This window comes from Pseudopipra pipra, chromosome 3 (assembly GCF_036250125.1).
Source record: "Pseudopipra pipra isolate bDixPip1 chromosome 3, bDixPip1.hap1, whole genome shotgun sequence".
Lineage (NCBI taxonomy): Eukaryota > Metazoa > Chordata > Aves > Passeriformes > Pipridae > Pseudopipra > Pseudopipra pipra.
Window position 1 is genome coordinate 131,842 of NC_087551.1, and position 23,780 is coordinate 155,621.

A 23,780-nucleotide genomic window follows, 5' to 3' on the forward strand; every position below is an offset into this window, starting at 1 on the left:
GCACTCATTTCACACTAACCCATAGACTTTAAATTCTGTATAAATATCCCATTTACCTTAAAGAAACTTCCTCTCTTGTCCAGACCACAGGTTTTCATTGTCAAAGACGACATCTTCCCTGAGAAGACTCCACTGTATGCTTTGAACTCCTAAAAGCAGAGACATTTTTTAATGGTTAGTCCAGCCTGTAGGAAATTCCTCTGCACTTCTAAGCCACAGAAACAGTCACAACAAGCCCTCTGCCAAATCCCTTTCCGTCAACAACACTGTGCCATTTATTTCCTACCAGAGTCCTTACGTATCCCTTCAGTCTATTATTTTTCCATAAATTGCTTCAAAAAACCAGTGCTACTCAGAGTTCAATGTTTCTCCCTTCTCTTCTCAGCTGATCCTGTAGCTGTGAGCAGATTTTTATGTGCTCATTAAAAAAGAATGCTAAAACATAATGATTGCTTTCTTTGTTTGCTTGACCTCAGCCTGCAGTACAAACAGAACAAAATGTTAGATGTCACTACAAGCTGCTCTCAAATATTACAGTATTAATGGGATTTATCGGGGGGGGAACAATTTAAAATCACCCACAAGGGAGAAAACACAGTAGCATTAAAGTAAAAACTGATGAAGAAAAAAAAAAGCCCAAGCACCCCCAGAAATGCTGCTTCAAGTTCCTAAAATGCCACTGAGTCACATCCAAGTGAGGAGATGAAGATGCAGTTAGGAAGAAGCTGCATTTTCCACTCTCAGGTAAACTTAATGAATGGTTTAACACCCAGGAGAATAAACTAATGCCTCACTAGAACATACCCACAGAAGGAGGAATATCAGCAGGGTGATCTCCAGCTGCAAGTAGAGCAGGACAGTTCCTCTTAAGTCACAACCAGTTTACACCAGTAATTTGTGAACAAACTTCTGAACTAAACAGGAATCAGTTCCTTGGCTAAAAAGTCCTTCTAGGATTTTTAAAGGTGAGTTTATAATCGTATGTAAACAGCCTAGCTCTCCTCCTTGCCCACACATTTACCAACCACACAGCAGGCAGTCGTGCTGGAAGGTTCGGTCACCTAAATGTTGAATAATGCAAGCACAAAACACTGCAGAAAGAACTGACACGGCTCAGCAAGACCAAGGTGGAAGGAGGAGCTCAAATAAAAAAAGGGTTAAAGGAAAAACCCTGGCAAGCAAAAGCCCTGGAAAGGGCTGACAGCTAGAAGCAGGAGAAAAGAAACATTTTCTTTTGGTTTTAACATGTAGCAGGAAGCCTTAAATAGTTCGCCCTGTTTCCAGAGGCCATACCATGAGAGCACTAGAAAAGGTTACATTTTTCCACTCAGATTCTGGTCAAAAAGCAGCCGTACTGGGAAGCTCAGAATCCTGCCTGTTTTCCAGGCAGAGTTTGCAGACATTTAGGGCTGAAAGAAAAATCTTGAATTCTGCATTGTTGTGAAAGCCAAACCAGGAAAGGACAAAAAACAGTGCAGGGAAAAAAACCAAAATGTAAAAAATCCAACTTTCTTTGTAAATCAGTGTATTTAAAGGATCCACTCCTGGTACTGTTATCTGTGTTTCTTTACCTAGAAGTGCACCTAAATAACCTGACTGCACCAATCCCATAAGAGATTGATGTTCAGTGAAGGGGGGAGTCTGCAGTTGCTATTAAATCACTTCACCTGTGCCCTCATTTGCCACATGCACAGGGGGACAGAACAGTTGCTCCACTCTGGGGACATCAAACATTTTAAAGACTTTTGGTATTTGATACTGGCTGTTCTAAACAATCTCAAGGTTGCCATATAACAAGTTTTTTTAAATTAAAAAAAAAAAAATTGATTTCTGTCAATGAATTCTGGAAAGGGAAATTTGCACCTGAGAGACTAGAGTTGGAGGGAGACTCGAGAAACCCAAAAAGGAATTAGAATAAAACCTCAATTTTCCAAGTTGATCCTAATCCCAAAACAACAACATCAAATTAAATGCCATAGGAAAAACCCCTAGAGACTTCAAAGGAGTTCCATTAGAGGGTTATAAGCAAGATCATGCAGTTGTAAGTGCAGTTGTTATTCACTCCATTTGCAAACAACAACCCCTTCACAGGAAATCTAATGCTTTTCATTTCTTTTTTCAATTTAACCACAAGCCACAAGGATGTCTGCACACAATCCTATTACCAAAATAAGATTTTTACATTCCCCACTCAAACATAGACAAATCCAAACACACAGTTTGCCCTTCAAGGAGTGGTATGACTCCAGTCAGAAGAAAGCCTCAAACGTGACCACTTCTTGTTTCACTTGTAAGAGGTTCTGGAGCTCTAAACTGGTTCATAACTGCTATTATTGTTACTATTTATGCAACAGTACTGTGATCTGTAGGACCAGAACTCCGAGCTCGAGCCCTCGCTCTTCTCAGCCCCACACAGGCAGTGAATCCACCCCCACTGCCCTTGGTGGTTACAGTGTAATTTCAAACTGATTTAGGGGAACCTAAATCATCTCTCGAGTTTGAGGGGGTTTTAGTGTTTCTGACTAAAATTAGTGCAGTGGGAAATACTGCTGGGTTTTTTTGTATTTGCTGGGAGGGCTTTTTTTTTGTGCAGCTACTTCTTTTAGGCCACCCAATACACAAAGAGACATTAAGGTTCACTGGTAAAAGGGATGGCTGGAGTGCAGCACTCAAAAAGTGGGTGAGGGCTCCTACCTCAGGGCTCACAAGTACCTCCACGTGGTGCCAGAACAACTGCAGAAAAACAAACCTACTGGCAGGAGGTTTCATCTCTCTACACAGCTGTCCACATCTGACGCTTATTCAGATCCAAAACAGGCTGGAAAACCACTGCTCTGGAGTTGTCGTTGTGGAGTTTGGACACTTTGAGGCTCTCCTGCACCCAATGCCGGGCTCTCCTGCACCCAGTGCCGGGCTCTCCTGCACCCAATGCCAGGCTCTCCTGCACCCAGTGCCGGGCTCTCCTGCACCCAATGCCAGGCTCTCCTGCACCCAGTGCCAGGCTCTCCTGCACCCAATGCCAGGCTCTCCTGCACCCAATGCCGGGCTCTCCTGCACCCAATGCCAGGCTCTCCTGCACCCAATGCCAGGCTCTCCTGCACCCAATGCCAGGCTCTCCTGCACCCAATGCCAGGCTCTCCTGCACCCAATGCCAGGCTCTCCTGCACCCAATGCCAGGCTCTCCTGCACCCAATGCCAGGCTCTCCTGCACCCAATGCCAGGCTCTCCTGCACACAGTGCCAGGCTCTCCTGCTCTCCTGCACACAGCACCAGGCTCTCCTGCACACAGTGCTGTCTTCCTGCAGCTCTTCACACCCAGGACAAAGCTCGTGTGTGGGAAGGACAAGACAGAGCAGGGAAAAGGAATGCTCTGCCTGCCTGGCAGATTTCCCTGAAATCCAGCGCTCCTGCCTGGATGCTGATGCCCACACAAGCTGTGTGCTTCACAAATGGGTGCTTTTCAGCTGCTTTCTCCCACTCCCTTCTCCTGGTTGTCATTGACACAGGAATGCCAGAGTGCATCCACACGCCTGGATGTAACTGAGACTTCTGACTTCTTTACTCCCCCTCCAGCAATTTTATTTGGCATTTTGTATGTTCCTTATACTTAACTGTAGTAGGGCCAGTGACCATCTTACTGGACTATTCAGGTTCCTTTCCTTTAATCCTCCCATTCCAATCTTGCTCTTATTCAGCCAAATATCCCCTTTTCTTTAGCCAAAAGTCCTGGCAGAGATGAAACAGTCTGTATGCCTCCCCTGAGCAAAGGCCACAGCTACCTGGGGAACTTAACAAGTCCCTGCCCACAGTCCTCCTTCCCCCCTTCTGCTCCGTTTCCTAAGGGTTCAGGGCTATCCAACTGCACTGCCTTTCTGGGCCTTAGTTCCCAACTATGATTTTTAATCTTTTGGCCAACCTAACGAGATCTGACTGAGGAAGAGAGTCTAACACTAAGGACAGAGGGAAGAGACTACACATGTGCCATCACTGAAGGAAGAGACCTGCAACCTTCCTTTTGCTGGCTGACCCACAGAATTAGCAGAACCCACTTTTTTCCTCTATTTTAAGTGTAAGCTATCCCACTGAAGAAACCCTATTTCATTCTCAGCCTGCAAAGGCCATGCAACCACTGAGCACAGACTATCACAGAAAACACTTCAGGCAAACTAAGAAATGGTTTTACTGTTCTGCAGCCAAGGAAGAACAGGAGAAAATATCCATCCAGACCTTACATCTAAACTGGCAAAGGTCAGCTGATGTCAGCAGACTAATGCTGATTGCTACCTGTCAGGGTAGTCCTTTGGCCATCCCCTTGGCCAGTAGTGGGGTACAGCTGGAAAACAATCCCTTCTGGCCCTCAACAGAAGAGCATGGAAGCCCAGTAGAACCTCCTACAGATGTACTTGTAAAACCTATGGTGAATTAGCATCACATTGCAATCCAATTATTATAGCAATTTATAAATATATAGTGTTAAAACAACTAAAATTAATTCAGTGAACCCATTTTCTGTTGGATTAAAGTGCAAACCAAGAACAGGAAGAATAAATACATTTTACTTATTTTAAAAATGTAATAAAACCCCCACTCTTCTAAAATGCAATTCTACACTTGACAATATGCCAAGAGACATACACAGAACTTCAGATTTTCAGCAAATGTAAGCATCCTCCTGCATTTCATTTTCGTGTTCTCCCAGCACATTTGCACAATCCCAGGGAGCAGGCTGTGTTCATCTCCAACCTACAAAGCTCTGGTTTGTCCAATCACTCTGACCTTATCTGAATCTTGGCAAAATTCAACTTTTCCTTTTGAAAGTATTTCCTCTGAGAAGTTGACTGCAAGCCTCCTTCCAGGGACACAGATACAACTGAGCACAGTATCACTTTGAAAAATCTATCAAATGAGACCTTCAGTCTGCAAACTATCCCTGGTGCCAGGATTTGGCAGACCTCTCAACTCAAATGTTGCATTGTGTTAACACAGCTGTATCCACAAGCAGAAGGCGAGGAGATTATGCAAAAAGAGGTTCTAACTTCCATCATTCTTCTGGCTGCAGAAAGGGTTTACAATCCTTTTTTATTATTATTCAAACAGTGTAAGGGCTCGTTACTTTTAGAAAAGAAATAATGCACACAGCAAAAATGTCAAGTCACTCTTTACACAGCAGTGCATTTCTGTATTTTGTCGTTTTAATTAAAGAGTTTAAAAAAGCTCGGAAATAACAAAAATTCCCTAACCTCCTTTTCCCTCAAATGTTCATTATACTTTAGCTCTGCTACCTGAACAGGTGTGAGCTGCTCCCCTGAGGAAAGCCACCAACGTGATGTCAGTGACTGACAGTATTTCTGTCCCTGAGGTTAAAAAAAAAAATCTGACAAAGACAGACACTCTACACGTGTAGGCAGAAGGGCCACGAACAACTCTTTGCAATCCTCTTCAGGAAGAAATACCCTCCTGAAAAACTACAGAGGAAGCACAAATATGCAACAGCCAGGAGAGCTTTTCAAAAGCAGGGAGGAGGTGACAGGTGAACCGTACTCACTGCTCCCCCAGCGTGCCCCTCAGTGCATTCTGCAAAACCTGAAATGCAGCAGCACCGCCTTCACCCCCAGGCACACACCTCCCAGGAAATCAGTGCTCCTCCCACAAAGAAAAGCAAGATGCAAGGCACTAAAAGGCAATCAGCAGAATCAAATGATGAGCAAATATTGTGACCAGGGAAATAAGGTTGGGGTAAGTCCCAGCTGCCCACACACCCATTTATGTTCCCAAGGTTTCTCAGTTGCTGCATTTCTCCAATCAGGCACCGTCACTCTTAAGCCCCGTTTCTTGGTCTGGGTAGAACAAGAGCAGATCTGTGCCAGAGTGGGCAGTGTGACCCCAAAGCCTGCAGAAGTCCCTTGATCTCCTGGCTCACGGACTGATTTCTGAGTGTCTGGGGCTCCTGGCACTGGTGCTCACCTCCCTGGGACAGGCAGAACTGAGCCAGGGCCCAACCCAGCCTTGGCTTGGGCGAGCACTGGGAATCCAGAGGCAGAAGTGATGCCTTAAAACCAAGCAAATGAGTTTGAGGAGCAAGACGTGCCACCTGGAGGTGCAGTGAAGAGTTTGCAGGGTTGTAACCCCATATCCTCCTCATAACCAGAGGATAATGGGCCAGGCTGCAGTATGGCTGCTCTTCTAGCAGTCCTCCTTCCTAAAACATCAAACCCTGCCCATTCATGTTCTCCTGGCTATCAAACTGGTTACTTTTCAGCTCCCAACACTGACAATTTGCTTATTTACTACAGGTCACAGCTGCTTTCAGTTTCCTTGGCTGCTGGTTTCTGACACTGCTATTTGCATCCTGAAGTATCAATGCTGCTCATCCTGGTTAACATAACAATGCTGTTAAAATCACAGCCAGCTTTCCAAGGACTCCTTCACTTCATTATTTATTAAGCCACAAAGTATCAGCCACTGCTTAAGAAACTATCACCTGAACAGACTCCACCTTCAGGGGCTCTGACCCAGTCATGGTATTATTATCTGACTCATGATATTATTATCTGACTCAATCTAAAGTAGGAACAACACTGCCGAACTTATCCACAGATCTTTCTACAACTGGTTTCAGCCAGTCATCACTCCTGCCTCAACCAACCTTTTGCCTGCAGGCTTATTTTTCCCCCTTGATTCCAGATCCTACTCACTGGCAGCCTTTTAAGAGACCAAAGGATAAAGAGAAGTTATTACTTTGAACTTGTTTCAGCACAGCACTCTCAGGAGAGGTTTTAAGTCCCATTAGATCTTGGACAGATCCTCTGTCTCACTCACAGCTGTCCACCCACTTCTTATATCTCTGCTGAAGTCACACATTCAGAAATGAAAGCATCTGAAAATGCCATCTGAAAAGGGCACAGGAGCTGGGCTGACTCTGCTCCCACGACACAGACATGGCACCACTCTTTCCAACAGGAGCATATATAGTTGGGCAAACACTGAACACCTCAGAGAACCCAATCCTGAGCTTTGCTGAACACAGCCACTACCCAGAGAACTGTTTGCTGCTAGTGCTGCCTCTCTGTGCCCCTGCCCAAGTTTCTTCTTCCTTTCTTCCACTAAACAACCCCTTCCTGCTTGCTCTCATGGCATACTTTCCACATTACTGCAAAGGAATAAAACCCCAAGTCATTTCCTCTGGCACAGCATTTAGTCATGGAGGATACTACCACACCACTTACAAGAGAATGATTGTTTGTTGATACATTCGTGTCTTGTTTTGCTTCTGGACATGTCAGAGAAATACATTTATAAGATTGGTTTTGGTTTGGATAACCTTTCAGAAGGTTCCTATTCTTCCCAAATTCCCTGGCTTGGATATCTCACAAAAGCTAGCATTTCTTGCAGTATTTCTGTAATTTCCATTTACTATTCCTGCCAAAGCCAGTAAATAATAAAAACAAAAACATTCAGAAGTATGTTTAGAAACCTCCTAAAAATGTTTAACATTGAGCTGCAGTCCCCGGGGGAGAAGCAAGAAAAAGTAATTGCCTGAATTACAATATAACTTGAAGGTCTGGAGAAACTTCAAAAGCTTCAAGTCAACTGTGGGGGAGATGGGATTCAGCACCCACGTCTAGATGGAGATGCACAAGACAACCCCCTGCTGGGGTTGATCTTAAAAGTAAAAGTTGATCTTAAAAGTAAAAATGAGCCACGGATTGCAAGATAGAAAAGTGATCTTAAGAGAGCTGCAAAAGCTTTGTATTTTTTGCAATCAATAGGTAACCTCAAATACCTTTTAGGTTCTTCACTATTAAAAAAAAATTAATAAAATCAAATGTTAAATAGTTTGTACACCACTGGGCAATGAAAAAAACATAGCTTCTTTCAACTACAATGCAATAGCACTTTCTAGTTGTGTTGGCTGCATCACCACTCCGCTTAACAGATATTTCCCTGTCCAAAAATAAGTCCTTTACCATAGCAAGCAATGGTTTCATTATTCCCTATGATATGTTTTGCAAAGATTATTCTTGGTTCAACTCTGTAGCTAAAAGAAGTGAACTGCTGCTCAGGAAGCAGCCAATGCCTAAGAAACTACATCCTGCATTTCATAAAACCAACAGAGAGGTTTCCATCAATGTCCACAACTCCTGGAGTTCAGCCCAGGGCACTAAATGGCAGGCAAGAACCTGGAAGGGCAGAAGCCAGGGAGTGTGTTATCCCAAGCTGTTTGAAGGCTTGACCTGCTCACCCTGGGAGTGCTGAGTACACAGGCTGGAAGGGCCGTGTGCTGGGCACCTTCAGCACAGGATGAGGCTCTGGGGCAATGATTAACCAGGGAACAAACACCCTCTGCTTATTCTGCTGTTGGCCTTATGCTCATCTTCCACGTGACACACTCGAAAGAAAAGAAAGTACGTCAATTGTGCCACTGATGTGGTGGTTTATCTATTAACTAGGGAACTGGGTCATCAGAAACGTGCTACACCTGGCACCTTGTTCTTTGGATAGCTCCCAGTGACAGCAGCTGCTCACTTCCAGTGCCCAGGCTGCTCTTCCTCCAAGAGGAGTAAGGTAAGATAGTTAAATATACAGTACTTCATCTCAGCTGAGTCCATGGTAAAGGGCTAATAATTGAACTCCTTATGTTAAGATATGTAACCACCTGGGACACTTCCCCATTTAGCCCTTAGTATTAGTTAGGAACCATTTCACCCTTTTTTCTTTCTTCACACTTCTAGCACATTACACAAAATAGTGCTTCTGTGGACCCCAGATACTCAGGCTTGTACCAACAGTTCTGTTCACAGTGCCCAGGAGCTGCAAAACAACACAGCCCAAGACACACGAGCCAGAGGGCACCAGGGCTGTGCAAGCCTGTAGTCAGCAGCAGTGTCCTCAGCACCCCAGGCTGCCCTGTGTGCCAACCCTGCCCACGCCTCATCCCCCAGACCAGCTGAAAGAATCGGTCCCACAGCGGGGGGAGCATTTGAATCACTTTTCCCATTACGTGTGAATCTAAAATAAGACAAATATAAACAGCGTGGCATCATCTTTAAAAGGGCAGTCTTGGGATTTCAGGAAGCATGTGTGCCCTCCCTGGCCCACGCTCAGTCCCATCAAGACAAACAGCACCAGTAGGTAACGCACTCTCATGATTTAGGAAATCGGTCTCAGATTTGGGGAGAACTCTGATGTAAAATTAGTGCAGAAAGCTCTAAACTTTGAGCAAACAATATAATGTACTATTGGAGCTACATGTCAGCAGGAGTAAGAAAAGTTCAGATGTGCAGTTTTTTACTGGGAAAACCTACTAAACAAACCACGACTATTATTGATCTACCACTGGAAAACGTGTCACACAAAGGTGTCCCATGTAAATACACCAGACAACAAAACACTTGGGCCTGTACTGGAGAGTTTTCCTTGACCAACCCAGCTCGCATTCAGAAGCAATGAACAGAAAAGCTGCTCAATGTAGAAAGCCTGGATCACTGTTTGTCTTGGCTGCAGGGACAGGCTTGTGACCTGGGTTAGCCCCACTGGAGACTTCCCACCTCCTCTGTCTGAAAGGATTTTGAGGATTTAAACATTCCTCCTGATTCCTCAAAATCATTTCAGACACCTCTACATTTCTCATAATGATCAGGTCTATAAAGAGTTATAAAGGGTGATTGTTTTATAAAATCCACCCACAACTTTTACCAACTATGCTCTGAAATATTACTTATCTTTTTTTTCAAACAACTAAACTACTGCTGATTTGGGGGACTGGGGTGGGGGGCATTATTCATCTTGGAGATGCTTTCTTTTTGAGGGGCAAGGGAGCTCCAAATATTCAAATATTTAGAATCTACAATTTAGTTTCTAAATATATGTTCACCAAACAAAAGAGAAAAGCCCATCATGACATACCATTCTGATAAAGTGTTTATTGTTTCTTCTCCCACCCTATTTCTTTATGGGAAAAAAAAAGTATTAAATGGTGAAAACAAGAAGGTTATGACACACACCAATGAAACCCAGGAAATTCAAAGCTGAAGGCTGTTGAAATATCGGTCTCAAGTTAATTCCACTGCTCTTCCTGTTTTTTATCCATTGCCATGGGACTGGCAATGTCAGCCTCAACCAAGCTTCCTGGTTTGGGTCTCAATCTGGGTAACTTCAAAGTCACGTAAACACAGGTCACCCTTCCTGTCCTCATGGTGCTCTTCTTGATCCTCCTCCAGAGGACAATTGTTCCCTCTGACCTCTCCCAGAAACTCTTCCCTCTGATAACCCCATCATCTTCTGTCACTGCTGATTGCAAATTCATCAACAATGAAAAGGTTACTGCTGCTTTCCCAGCCCTCTTCCCTTTTCCCATCAGACTGTCCATCACTAGCTCTCTCCTCTTACTCTGCTTATCCTGACCAGCCTCAGACTCTCCTACCCCAGCCCACCTTTAATCTTGCAGTGAGCCCCTGGGGATGAAACCTCATGACTTTGCCAGCTTTCTTGCCTGTACCTGTAAGATTTCCATCCACCAACCCAATCCTTCTGATGTTTTTTGGTTTTCACTATTTTCTACCTCCTACTGAAGCTCTTCTCCTTTTCTACTCCTTTCTCCCTAGCCATCTGCATAATGATCCTGGACAGACAGAAGTATTTTATATTCACAGAATGGTTTAGGTTGGAAGGGGCCTTAAAGAACATCCCATTCCAACCCTCCTGTCCTGGGCAGGAACACCTTCTACTATAAGGTGGACACCATGACTTTCCACACCACCTTCAAGATCTGACATTTTACACAGCTTTGAGCAGCCCTCTCATCCCTCCCCCTTCTTCCATCTTAAACACATTTGTATTTAAGAAGGTGGACCAAGATCATCACCCCAAAAACTCCCCTATCAGCTTCTTTCCTCGAGTCCCTCAAGAGACCAGGACACATCAGCCCAAAGATGAAGAGGGAGGTATTGATGCCACAGCCATGGACTGGCTCTTACAGCAAGGACAAAGGTTTAAAGCCTCTCCCAGGCTAGGGAGAAAGAAGGTCCTCCTTTAGCACTTCTCCTTCTCTAACTTACTTTTGATCCCCCAGTTGAACAGAGGATAACATCATCACAGCCAAACTTTGCTTCCTCAGCGGTCCCATCAAGACCCACCTGATCACAACTGAAAAGTCTCTCCTTGCTCGCTGGATTAATGAGCTCACAGGGACTCCTAGCAGGGAACTCCTGAAGAAGGAAGCGTGGGCGTTTAGTTCTCCACTGTTAGTGTGCTTGTGTAAACAGTTTGTTTTCTCTCTCCTGGGGCAGTGTGTTTTGAAATAAGAGTTTTAGAAGACAGTAAGCCTCATTTGCTGCAACGGTGAAACCGGGTCCAAGTCCTGCCAACAGCAGACCATTCCAAACACACTGGTGGCTCCACAGATTTACTGGATTGGCCACCATATGAACAAAGGGCAGACAAAGGGTCTGGTGGTGTCACTTTTTTCCTTCTGATCTGAATCAAACGTGATCAAACCCAGAAAGTAAGGCAGCAGTCAGATGACAGGATATTTTCTAGGTTTAATTCTGGCTGACACACTGGTACCAAGAGATTGCCATGCCTGCCAGCAACAAACATTAGCAACCACTGTGTACAGGGAGCTCACACTAAGCACACTGGGATACATGTTTACAAATGAAAAATGAATTGGTTAACAGCAAATAAATTCCATCAGTCTCGTTCTGCAGATAATAAAGAGAAAGCTGCCAATAGGCGGGAATATTTCTTGGGGTTATATTCCACAGTTTCGAGACTTAACATGGCATTGTTTTATTGCTTCTGCATCTGGTGCCAGTTATTTTTATACAGCTTCTTTGTATAAACTCAACAACAACATGGAAAAAAAACCCTTCCAAGTCTATCAGCCACTCCTAAAATAAACACCAACGAGTTCATTACTGTCTTCTGTACCTCAGCTATGATGTATTCCCTGCACAAACACAAACCCATGTCTCTGGAGAGTCACAAATCTCTCGAGTAACTTGACCTCCTCTGACTGAGCTGGGGGAACTCAATTCAGCCCTAAAATTCATTTTTTAAGTCCCAGTCTGCCTTTGTTCTAAAACCATAGCACCAGAAGGCAAATGAAGGAGAAAACAAACACCTTTCACAGTTTGTGGACCATAACTTCCCGTGGACAGGAATGCTGCCCTGTGCCTCCTCCAACCTGCCAAGCCCTGTCCCAGCCCCTGCTGGAGAAGGCAAGCACAAACAGTGCCCCCTGAAGTGATTGCCAACATAATGCCCAGTCACTCCAGAAATACCACGGGATGAAATCACATTTTTCATGTAGACACCAAAAAATGAGCCTGTGCTATAACAAACCAAATATTTACCTTGACAGGTCGTATCTTTTAGGAAAATATTTGTGATAAAGTGAAACGTTCGAGGGGACACTGCAAAACAGATGCTAAGGATATCTTTGCAGGGAATTCCTGCCAAAAGGGAGGAGTTGTGCATCTATCAGTGCAACAAATGTTAATCAAGGATTTTTATGGAACCACTAAATAGAAAATCTGAACTAGCCAAAGGAAAACTAGTTGCTCGTTTGATGGTGAATCTTCATTTTTTCCTCCGGTCAAATAAGCCAAAAATTCCAAGCGATGCAGTTTGCAAATAAATATATATTACATAAATAAAGACCACCAACACAAGTTGGAACTGAGCCTTTCTATCTAACTCTTCAAAGATAATTTTCTAAAATTCCGATTATTTCCAATTATTGAAAAGCAGTTTACAAAGCAGCAATTCCCAAGTCTAACACATGTTCAGAGGAACACTTTGTGATACGAGTTTTACTGCAACCACTATTTAAGTCAATCAAGTTCAAGCCACAGCAGTAAAATCTTCAGATTTTTCACTCACACCTCCCAAAACCGAATTCTTGTCCACCTCCAGAACAACCATCATTTTCACAGCTGTCCCTAGACAAATGCTAGTAAAAGCTAAGCACAAAGCTGTGGCCCAGGTGCAGACACAAGTTAAATCACCCAGAGCATCCTGAAGGTTCCCAGACATGCAAACCAGACAGTTATGGCCCTTAGTAAACACACCACGAGAACCCCGGATTCCTTCTCCCGAGCTGCTCAGGGTGTCCAAAGTAGGATTTTCCATCTTGCATTAACTACCAAGGACACCGTGAGTAAATTAGTCTTTTTTAAACCCCTGGCTGTAGTTAAAATAGCTTATTACAACATTTACTGAGGGCTGACATTTCATAGTTGCCAACATCTAACTGCTTTCCTGAGAAATTACAGTTTCAGCAAATTATGCAGCACAAAGTATGCCAAGGCCCCAGCTGGCACAAGGATGCATGTTTATTTTTGTGATGGTTATGGTTTTGGTTTGTTGTTGCATTAAAAAAGAAAAGAAAATGAAAAGAGATAAATACAGTTTAAAAACTTAGCTTCTTTGCAAAAAGTGGTGACCAGTTTCCCACAGGAGCAGATCCAAAACTGGCAGCACAATCACCCCCAAATGCATTTAAATACCTTTCGGCATATGCTCAAAAATCTTCACCCAATTAAGAGAAAATATTAACCAAAGGATTTAGAGGAAGACAAGGCCACAGATGCACAGGTAAGTTAAGGAAGGCAATGTCAGCCAATGCAATGCACATCACGTGTGAAAGCACAACCAGTAAGGCTTTGGGTTATTTCCATGTTGGAACCACGTTTCAACCAAGTCAGCATCGAGAAGCCCTGGAGTTAATTCCTGGAAAGCATAGATTTGTGTTCAGCAAATATCAAGTAGAAGCCAAAGACATTATTTTGGATTAAAAAAAAAGTAAAAAAAAAAAATAGTAAGAGAACCATTTAGAAGCCCAAAAAGTCGCTGGTTGTTGTGGGGCTTTTTCTTTTCCCTTACAAGCCACTTGTGAGACCTCGTTCAGAGCACTGTGTTTAGTCCTGGGCATGTGGCCAGATGACATTCACATTCTGGAGCTGGTGGAATGAGGAGGAAGAATAGTTTTAGGCTTTTTTATTTTGTGGATTTTTTTTTCTTTTTTTGCAAAAAGCCCCTCAGAATAGAGTTATTTCTGCCTCTAAGATGTACACATGAGATTGGGAGAGATGCTGAACATCTCTCACCAGAGTCAATTTTCAGTGCTCTGCTGGTTGTAATGGAGCAACAGCAATCTGCAGCTAAAGATCTGTCTCTTAGTTTTTCAATACCACACAAAATGATCCAGTGCTTTCAGACTTTTCAGAAGTCAGGAAGACAACACCTATTTCTATGCAAAGCAGGACTTCTCTTCAGAGACAAGTCATGGATAAGACATCTTCCAAGAACGCTCATTTACAAGGCTCTCCTGGAAACCCTGTTCCACGACTGGGAGGAGAAAAGCACTTCCCTCGCCTCATCCAACTCTCTTTTATACACAATCTTCACAGAGCAGCATCCTCTGTGGCACAGCATCATCACTTCTCTTCTCACACAACACCCAACACAAATGGGCTCATTAATTCCAAATAACATGACAATTACACACCACAAAATACTTATTCTTGCCACAGGACTGGTGGGACTCCAATAACTTCCTTTTTCTACTTTCACTCTACCGTGGTGAGATCTTCATATTTCTCTCCCATACTCGTGCTGATGGTAAAATCCCCACCAGCTCCAAAGGGAACAGTACAGCATTAATGCTCAGTAATTTTCACCTGAACTAATTGTTTAGATCAATATTTCCTAAAAACTAGAATGAACCTACTGACATAACGTGACTGCAGCTCCACAATGTCTTTTTCTTCACGTGTAGTTTCTCTCTGCTGATCTCAAGGCAGAAATATGGCTTTAGCCATCTCGTAGAATTTTCAGTTTTATTTTAAAGAGTTGACTGTGGGCTCTACATACACAGACTCGTAAAAACTACAAAGGCAACCAAAAGTTACAAGGATAAAACCAAGCTCTTGGGCCTGACTCAGCATTCAAAAGACATACCTCTGCCAGGTAAGTGTCACACGGGGCCCACACCAAAAGCAGGATCAGAGTCCTTACACACTTCAGACCCTACAGCCAGGAATGTGAAGCAGCAGCAGCCGCCCTTCCACAAACAAACCCTGTCATGGCTCACAGCAGCTGACACAAAGAAAATTCCATGCCCCTGCCAGCTCTTTCTCTTTGTCCTGCTCCAGCTGCAAGTGTTCAAGACTCCTAAACAAGCATGGTAAGTTGAACCGGTGCCCCTCAGCACTGGGTAACCGCAGGTGGTGGAATATCGGGTACCAGTAATTCCTACTCTCGATCACAAGCACCACAAATGCCAAGAAGTGGATGTGATATCCTTTCTAGTTGCCAGTAACGTGCCCTGTAAGAACACATGGGATAACTGTATTGCATTAAGTGTGAGGAATAATCTACTTTCGGTGTTCTGAACTAAGACACACATTGGAAATTAGAGCCTCGTATCCATCTGACTCATACTACATCACCTCTGTGCTTTGTTACACAATGACTCAATTTAACACGGGGTTCCAAATATTTAGTTACACTTCCATCCCCTCTTGTGATAGGCACTACTAACTGGATGATAAATGACCCAAATAAAACAAATAGCAACTGGCAACTCTTGGCTCTACTTAGCATTCTCCCCACACAACTCTTTAGTAAGGAATTTTAGAGGGTTTTTTTGAGACACATCTTGATAAATCTCCAGTTGCAGATTACAGGTACATTAACCTCTTATTCTCGAGCTCTGTGTGGTATGCCAAGCATTTATCAGAGCCACAGGCAAGTCCTGCACAACCACAGAGCCCGCAATACATTTAACCAGAGAACCAGTTTTCCTTATGTTGCTCCACTCAGTGTTTGAAGTCACTGTATCTGGAAGGTAAGACCAGGATTTTGCTGCTGAGCCCCCTTCTCCTCCTCATACAGAGCCCCTTAGTAATTGTACAGGGCTAATAAGCCCTGTAAGGGTTGGCTAAGGTGTTAAGAACAGAACTGAGACCATATCTCCTGCATGCAGTACTGCAGCAACCCCCTCCTGCTGACGGGAGATGAATTACCTCGCTCAGCCCCACGATGTGACAGCCACATCAGCACAGAACAGCAGTGCTTTAACTGCTACGGTAACGACACTGTTCTGTCCTTTTCCTATTGTTTGTTTGAAAGCAGCAAGACCCTTCTGAAAAATTCGGTCACTCTACTGCTCACTCAGTGTCTCAGGAACCACGGCTTGGACTAGTTTTACAAACAACTCAAAAATGCCCCGAGACTTTCGTAAAAGAGCCAGTGGGGCCTCAGAGGTGGAGCGAGGGACATCGAGCTGGCTGGGAGCACAATAGGGTGACAGAGGGATCCACCAGTCACCCACAAGAGCCCCCCAACACACCTTATCCAGCTGTGCCAGCAGATCCCTGGCCAGTGTGGCCTCATCCCACTTCTTCCTGCTCATCTCATTAAATATTCAGATCCCCAGTAAGCAATTAATATTTTTAAAGCTAAAACTAATGAAACTTAACATAGATCTGGCCCGAGGAAAGGCAAGAGCTCAGTTCCATGGCTATACTAGCATACTTTTATCACAGCAGAATACAGAATTACTCACAGAGTCGGTGCAGACACAGCTGAATTGAAGACAGAGCTGTTGTGGAGTGGTAGAGTCATGGCTTGAGTCCTTGCCAGTCCCAGCACTGCCCCATCAGCCTTACAGCCCACACACACCTCTGCAGGTACCATTAACTCCAGTCGCCAGACAAGCACCTCAGCGCTTACCCAGTCTATCCCCTGATGGAGAACGGGCTCCGGCAAGCACAGTCCTGTTCGCCCCCGGGGCTTTTGCCCTTGCAAAAATACCTGCTGGAAATCACGTTTTGCTCACTCCTCATCAACACAGCTGTGCTGGCGAAGGCACAGAAGATGTTCCTTACTTAAAAGGGCTTAAGAGCTACACTTCAGGAAAGAAGCAAATAAAACAAATCGGAGGTGGGTAGCCTGGAAGGACGAGAAGACGAATCAAAGCTAACAAAGTACACCTTTCTGCTCTCCTACACCTACCAAAGCACATTCGCGTGACCCAAAAGAAAACTTTTACCACGACACTTACAAGGAAATATTTCAGAAGACACAACAAGATACACGCTGCATCCCCCTCTTCCGGGCCCCGGGAGCCCCTGTTCCAGCCAGCAAAGGGAGCGGGGGCTCGGACCGAGGGCTCCTCGTGGAGCCGGGCCGGGCTCCTGCCCGCGGCAGTGCCCGGGGCCACGACACCGGAGGGGACAGGGAGGTGGCGGGACGCACACGAGCAGGGGCCCGCGGGGACCGGGGAAGGGGCCGGGAGCAGCGGCTGCGGCCGGGGCGGAGGGCGACGCTGCCCCGCGGGCTCGTCTGGGCCCGGCCCGGCCGCTCCCGCGGCGCTTTCGGCCCCCACGGCCCCCGGCCAGCCGCGACCCCCGCGCCTCACCCCCGCCCAGCCCAGCCCGGCTCACCTCCCGCCCGGCGGCGGCAGCGCTGTCCGGAGCCGGCCCGGCCGCCCGGGGAAGCGCCGCCGCTCCGCTCCCCGCTCCGCTCCCCGACCGGCTGCCCCGGGCCGGGCCTGCGCCTGCGCCGCGCCCGCACCGCCCTCCGACACACGGGGCGGGACCGCGGCCGCGACCGCACGGGCCGGGAGCGGGGCAGTGACCCGCACGGGCCGGGACAGGGCTGGGAACGGGACAGTGACCCACACGGGCCGGGAGCGGGGCAGTGACCCACACGGGCCGGGACAGGGCTGGGAACGGGACAGTGACCCACACGGGCCGGGAGCGGGGCAGTGACCCGCACGGGCCGGGACAGGGCTGGGAACGGGGCAGTGACCCGCACGGGCCGGGACAGTGACCCACACGGGCCGGGACAGGGCCGGGAGCGGGACAGTGACCCACACGGGCCGGGACAGGGCCGGGAGCGGGGCAGTGACCCACACGGGCCGGGACAGTGACCCACACGGGCCGGGGCAGGGCTGGGAACGGGACAGTGACCCACACGGGCCGGGGCAGGGCCGGGAGCGGGGCAGTGACCCACACGGGCCGGGGCAGGAGAGGGCCAGGGCCGGGCAGGGCCAAAGCCGGGGCAGAGCCAGGGCACCCCGCGCTGGGAGCAGGCCCAGCTCCCGGCCGGCAGGACGGCACCGGGGCGGCTCCGCCACCGCGGGCCCCGTCCCAGCGCGGTTACCTGCTCGGGGGCCGGGTCTCCTTCCCACAGACCGCTCCCCGTCACCAGGATCCGTCCCACGGGCTCGGGTCACCGACTTGGGCCAAGGAGCTGGATAAGATAAATCACAGCATCGATGCCCTTATAAAATGTGCATTTTCCACAGCTCGTTCCAGGATCCCTGCACTTCAGTGTTTCACAAGTTGATTAGAATTATTTCAGTGCAAGTTATTTAAGTAACAAAACAATGAGAACAAACATTTCCCTTCCATTCTGGCAGCTGCCTCCTCTGTAAACAGAGTGCCCATTAAAAATGCCAGTGACCACAGCGAGGAGGCAGGTGCTGTGCCAAGCCTGATTAGGAACACATTCAAAGACACGCAGCAGTAGAAAAACCTGCTTAAAGGGGGTATAAGCAATTCCAAAATCCAGACCATTAAAATGAAAGTGGATACCTACCTAGGGTTGAGGAAGCAGGATGAAGGAATGCTGTCTTTTTTCCAAGAGGGTGATACTTATATTAATCCACAGCCTCCATAAAAGTTGCCATTAATCTTGAGCAGCTGAGCAGCTTCTGTTGCTGCAGCTTTCGTGCAACCTATAGCTGCCTTTTGACACAAAGGTGGGAAACTTTCCTGGCATGAGCTGGAGGCAGCCAAAGCAATCCTGCTTGCCAGTTGTGACAGCAGCGGTGAGTTCTGCAAGCTGTCTCCAGGGTCTCTGAAACTTGCTCCACCTGCATAAATACCACACAGAACTGTGACATTACAGTGCATTTATCACAAGCTGTATCATGACTGACTTTTCAGTCCTCTGGAAGCTGCTGGTTTTTATTCAGGCAGCCTAGAAGATGGTACTGAAGTCCAGCTTTGCGGTGCCTGGCTTGGCAGAGCTATCAGAGCTCTTGGCCACCCTTACAGAGAGGAGGGGAGCCACTGCTGCCCCCCAAAAGCATTGAAGAGCAGTTGACTGAGGTGCCTGCCAGCCATAGAGCAAAACAAGAGCAAACAAGGCAGTAAACAAGAGGCAGGTTAGGATATAGGCAGCCCTGCCAAACTGGAGCAGAACTGACCTCTAAGGACTGGAGGAAATTCACTGGGAAAGCCTTTGCCACATACAGCCTTTGAAGAACCCAAAGTCTGGGGTCAAGTTTCATGGCTTGTGTTTCTCATTTATCCCTGACTGACACCCCTCCCCTCAATCCAGCTGCGAGTTGGAGCTGGGCTTGGCATGGTTTTCTATACATACAGTAAGCCTGAAGAACAGCAGTTTTTCCCAAGCCCTGAACGGCTGGGCTGTATTTCCCATCATGTGGGTGTGGGGCAGAGACCAACGTGTAGGCAGAAGGCTTTAAGCACTGGTGGGATGCCCCAGAGCACTTGTCTAGTCTGGACAAGGCTGGCACATAGCTATGCCCAAGCTGCTACTTTGCTGTATTATATACCCTGGAGAGATGAGGGAAGCTTTCTCATGGAATTGGGTTTGGACTGGGCCTGGGCAGTATGTACTTTAGCTATAAAAATCACATCATGAGTACAAAGGAGAACAGTGTTACTGGGATGGATCTTCAGCCTCCTGAGTGTATTGAGGGGATAGAAAACAGATGTGTTTATCTGTTGTCACACTGGCAACAGCAGCAAGGAGCAGCAACTATTAATTCCTTCAGCTAGCTTCTCTCATGGGAGCCAAGATTCCTACATCCTACATCAAGAGACTTTCCTCTTGCACTGGCTCCTGTCTTAGATGCCTGTCACACTGCTGTGAGCTCTGTGGGAGTGAGAAGAGAAACTACAGCACCTTTTTAGAGGAAAGACAGATGAGTTGCGGGGCTCTCTCTCCTGCAAGCTGAACACACTGCTGCTGCACTACAGGGACACCTGTGCCACCTCCCAGCCATGGAGGTGCATCCACCCCCAGCCTCTGGTGGTTTCAGAGTGATCTTTTCTCACCTGAAAACATGATGTGTGTTTCAGCTTATAGCATGTGACAGCAATTACTTCAGTACATTCAAATTCTTACCCTTGGCAGTATTATGCACATTACACTTCGGCCGTCAGGCTGCATTTCTTGTTCTGATTTGCACTCAGCTGTGTTTTATAGCAAGGGAGGAGAGAGATGGGAATCAAACTGCATGAAAGAAGGCACAACAAAAACTGCTTAGGAGCAGAACAGATTAAGATATTTAGGTTAGTTTTCCTAATTACCTTTTCATACAGTGAGCAGAGGAGACATAATTACACACATGGAAAGAAAAAAACCACTAAACCAACCCACTAACTAGCAAGTGAACAAAACCCCACAGAGCTGAACCAACTAGTTTTTCTGCAAGACTAGTTTTTGGTAGCAAGGCTGGTATTGGGATCCTGAGTTGTTCTGTGCTCTGGCATGACCTGCCATGGACAGTGAGGCAGAATCCTGCCTTGTTCCACCTCTTCCCTTTCCCTCAGCTTTGGCCCATGAAAGTAGATCTGGCCAGCAGCTTTTCAACACTCCCTCACACCAGTACTCTGTGGTGGGGCTCTGATGAGAGATCTGACAGCACCTAGTCCTCCTGACAGCCAGGAAATGACTAAGTGGAAATGCTGCATTTCCAGCTCAGCAGCGCTTACTTTTTACCTTCCCTTTCTTTAATTTTCAAGTATCTTTTTGAAAGCAATTACTAAATAAAATATGTCTCCATACAGGGATGTGTGAGCACTTTGACATCTCAGCTCCCAGAGAGTGTGTGGACCAGAACCCCAAGTTTCTCAGAAAGCCCTTGCAGAGTGCAGGCCAAGTAATGCAAAGACACCATACACGTCCTGCCCTCTCTGAGCACTGTGTAAGATGTGAGGGCCACGGCATCTGATCCACCTCCTCACCAGCAGCCTCAGTAGATCTGGGAGCAAGAAGGGGAGGCGTAAGAACAAGCCTCCAGCTGCCAATGAGAGCTCATTCCAGCTCTGTATCTGCCAAAAGCTATTCCATTCTCTACAGCCTGAGCCAAAGTAACATGAGAGTAGTGATGAGACCTCGGACCAGGGAGACAATGACTGCCAGACACTAGCTGTGAGTAATCCTCAGGAACTTGGGAAGGATCAGAGCCATGTTCTGATCCCAAAACTGAACCCATATCTTTTTTTACGTGACACTCTGTGGGTAGGAGAGAATGGGGGTAGGGCCTGTGTTTGGGTAACTGCTTCCTGAGCCCACCTGCATTCAGCATCACTGATGCCATCTCAGACCCAGCACTGAAGCACAGCAACTTGAGTTGCTCCAAGTCCGGACATCAGTTTTAAAGCACTTGGAAGTATCAGGTACCCAATAAACCAGCCCCTGCCTTCACTGTGGTGGATGGGGTCCTGGCACATGAGAGCATGCTCCCATCACCTTCCAAAAAACACAGGCTGGCATTCCCAGTCCTTCTTGCACAACTGTCTTAACTTGCAGGAAAGTGATGATTGTGAGTCCTCCTTTCATCTTTACGCTATCAAAGAAATAAAAAGACAGTGTTAGTAGCGTGGCTGTAAAACTGTTTGCTAAATAAAGTAATCTGTGCTTCAAATCTCCAGTTACAATGAAAAGTGACATATACCATACCAATTTATGGGACAACAGATCACCAGGGAGAACTCTGATGAACCAATTATTTGTCACCTCAGCATTGTGTTTAAACAGTGCACTGTTTAAGCAGACACTGTAAAAATTTAGTTACCAATGTACTAATTAACACTGTTAACATCTAACTCTTGCTTCCCCAGACTTGCAGTGCCTCACTATGCAGGAGTGTACGTGCATTTTTATGCCCATAAGCACTACTGTTCTAACCTCTTGGCAGCCACACCAGACTATGAACCTGGAGGAGAACCAGGCCCCCTCTTTGCTCAGATAGCAACAACAATGCCATTAGTCAAGGGGAGGGGAAAGAATGCTTGTAGCTTTGTTAAAAGCTCTTGTCTTTATTAGTGAAGGTATTAGCATCTCCCCGTGTGTTTTCAAGTTATAGTCAAGTATTTTTTGCCTTCAGTTTGAAGCTGGTTGTAAAAACAACAAACTCACACAAGGCCAGTAACTTGAGGATCACCAGCTCCAAGTGTAACTCTCACAGAAGAGGGCAGAAGCTGGCTGGTCCAGAAGCTGGTGCAGCCTTGGGAGTTTAAAGAATGTCCTGAGACTGATTCGAGAGTTAAAGCACTTGCTGTTCTCCGGGGGGGGCAGAGTCTAAAGTGCCACTAAATATTGCTGCCATTCCTTAGAAAGGCCAAGCATGATGAGGTCAAACGGTATGAAGGAGGAGGACAAGACAGTGGGTAAAATGTATCACGTGTGAGCCCGGGTTCGTTACTGCCACAGGCGCCCACCAAAGCCAGCAGGTTCTTACCTTGGATTTGGCACCTCACCTTCAGCCTGGAGAGAGCTGTGTCAGCCAGGAGCGAGGACAGAGCTGCAGCTGGGCCAGGCTCTTGAGATGTTTTCAGTTAATGCAGACCAGTGTTCTACAGGCAGCTTGGTTTCAACAGGAGAACCTCAGTAACACACTAAGTAGATTTTGAATAAGGATGACGGGATCTGGCCTGTTAGGTTTAGTATTTTAATCTACTGCCTAAATGTATCGTGGCTCTAATCACAGCCAGGGTGGATTCTTTGAGTAGCTGAAGATTAGAGAGGCCGTTGATAATGCCTGCTGTGCTGCACAGATGAAAGCTAACAGGAGGATTGCAGGAGGAACTAAGGTACGTACAGAAATTCACTATGTTCCAGTTGAGACAAAACTATCCATTAAAAACTGACAAGAGCATAGTTCAGAAAACTGGAAGCAGATATGGAAAATGAGCATGTCCCAACAGGCCTAATGCAGAGGTGATGAACCAGTTATTAATATTCAGCCCAGGAAGCTCTGTCACTAAGGATGGATAGCACTCCTGTTGGTAACTGTAAAGCTCTATGCCCTAGATGGCATTGCTCTGCAACATTAGAAAATACACTTCTATCCAAGCCCTCCCTGCAGTCAGCACAGAAGAATTTTAGGCAGGACAAGTGTTGATTTAAGTTCACATACAAAGCAGAGCTCTCTTTTTAAAATACTAATTGTTTTAAGACATTTCCACTGCAGTTGATATATTAATTATGCTACTTATTTTTTCCCCATTATTCTTTAAAGGCTTACTTGTAAAATCTTCTTGTGTGAGCAGTTTGAAGTGGTTTCACTGCACCTGCTATCTCCAGGCTGTGGCATTCAATTGTTTTTGTTCATTCTGTGCTACTCTTCTCCAGTGATTTGGTTGGCACTGCAAAGCCTCACGCCAGGCACAGAGCACCGCTTGTTCCCGACACTCGGGGGCTAAGGATCAGCCTCCTCCTCCCTGAATGCTCAGCCTGCTCAAAGCCGCCAGACAGGAAGCGGGAGGACACTCAACTGTGCCAAGAGGGCCGATCCCACTGCAGCAGGGAGGAAAAATGCACAGAATCCACGTACCTGCAGTTCCTGCCCCTGGGTCTCCGTTCTGCCCTTCCAAGGCACAGCCCCAGGCTGCCTCTGCTTCAGCTTTTGGGAAAGCACCACGTGCTGGGAGTACCCATGTGCATCCACCTCCCAGTGCCAAGGACTGGGAGCAACAGCCTCAGGAGCTGTGCAGCCCAGAAGCAAC

General features: G+C 46.5%; 1 protein-coding gene across 5 annotated transcripts in view; it reads right to left on the bottom strand.

The window, feature by feature from the left end:
* The window catches only part of RIN2 (Ras and Rab interactor 2), a 62,558-nt gene extending 39,047 nt beyond the window's left edge, over positions 1 to 23,511 (bottom strand). Inside the window, exons 1-4 of one of the 5 annotated variants that reach the window (XM_064650907.1) lie at positions 19,951 to 23,511; positions 18,613 to 18,889; positions 18,175 to 18,264; positions 57 to 149 (exon numbers count right to left, since the gene is read on the bottom strand). In XM_064650907.1, coding sequence (XP_064506977.1) covers positions 57 to 113 — 57 coding nt within the window. In that variant the 5' untranslated portion in view covers positions 114 to 149; positions 18,175 to 18,264; positions 18,613 to 18,889; positions 19,951 to 23,511. Of the gene's footprint in view, positions 1 to 56; positions 150 to 17,453; positions 17,550 to 18,174; positions 18,265 to 18,612 lie in introns of those variants that run through there. The other 4 variants (XM_064650905.1, XM_064650908.1, XM_064650909.1 and 1 more) reach the window with 4 other exon arrangements.
* Between the last annotated feature and the right edge of the window lie 269 nt (positions 23,512 to 23,780).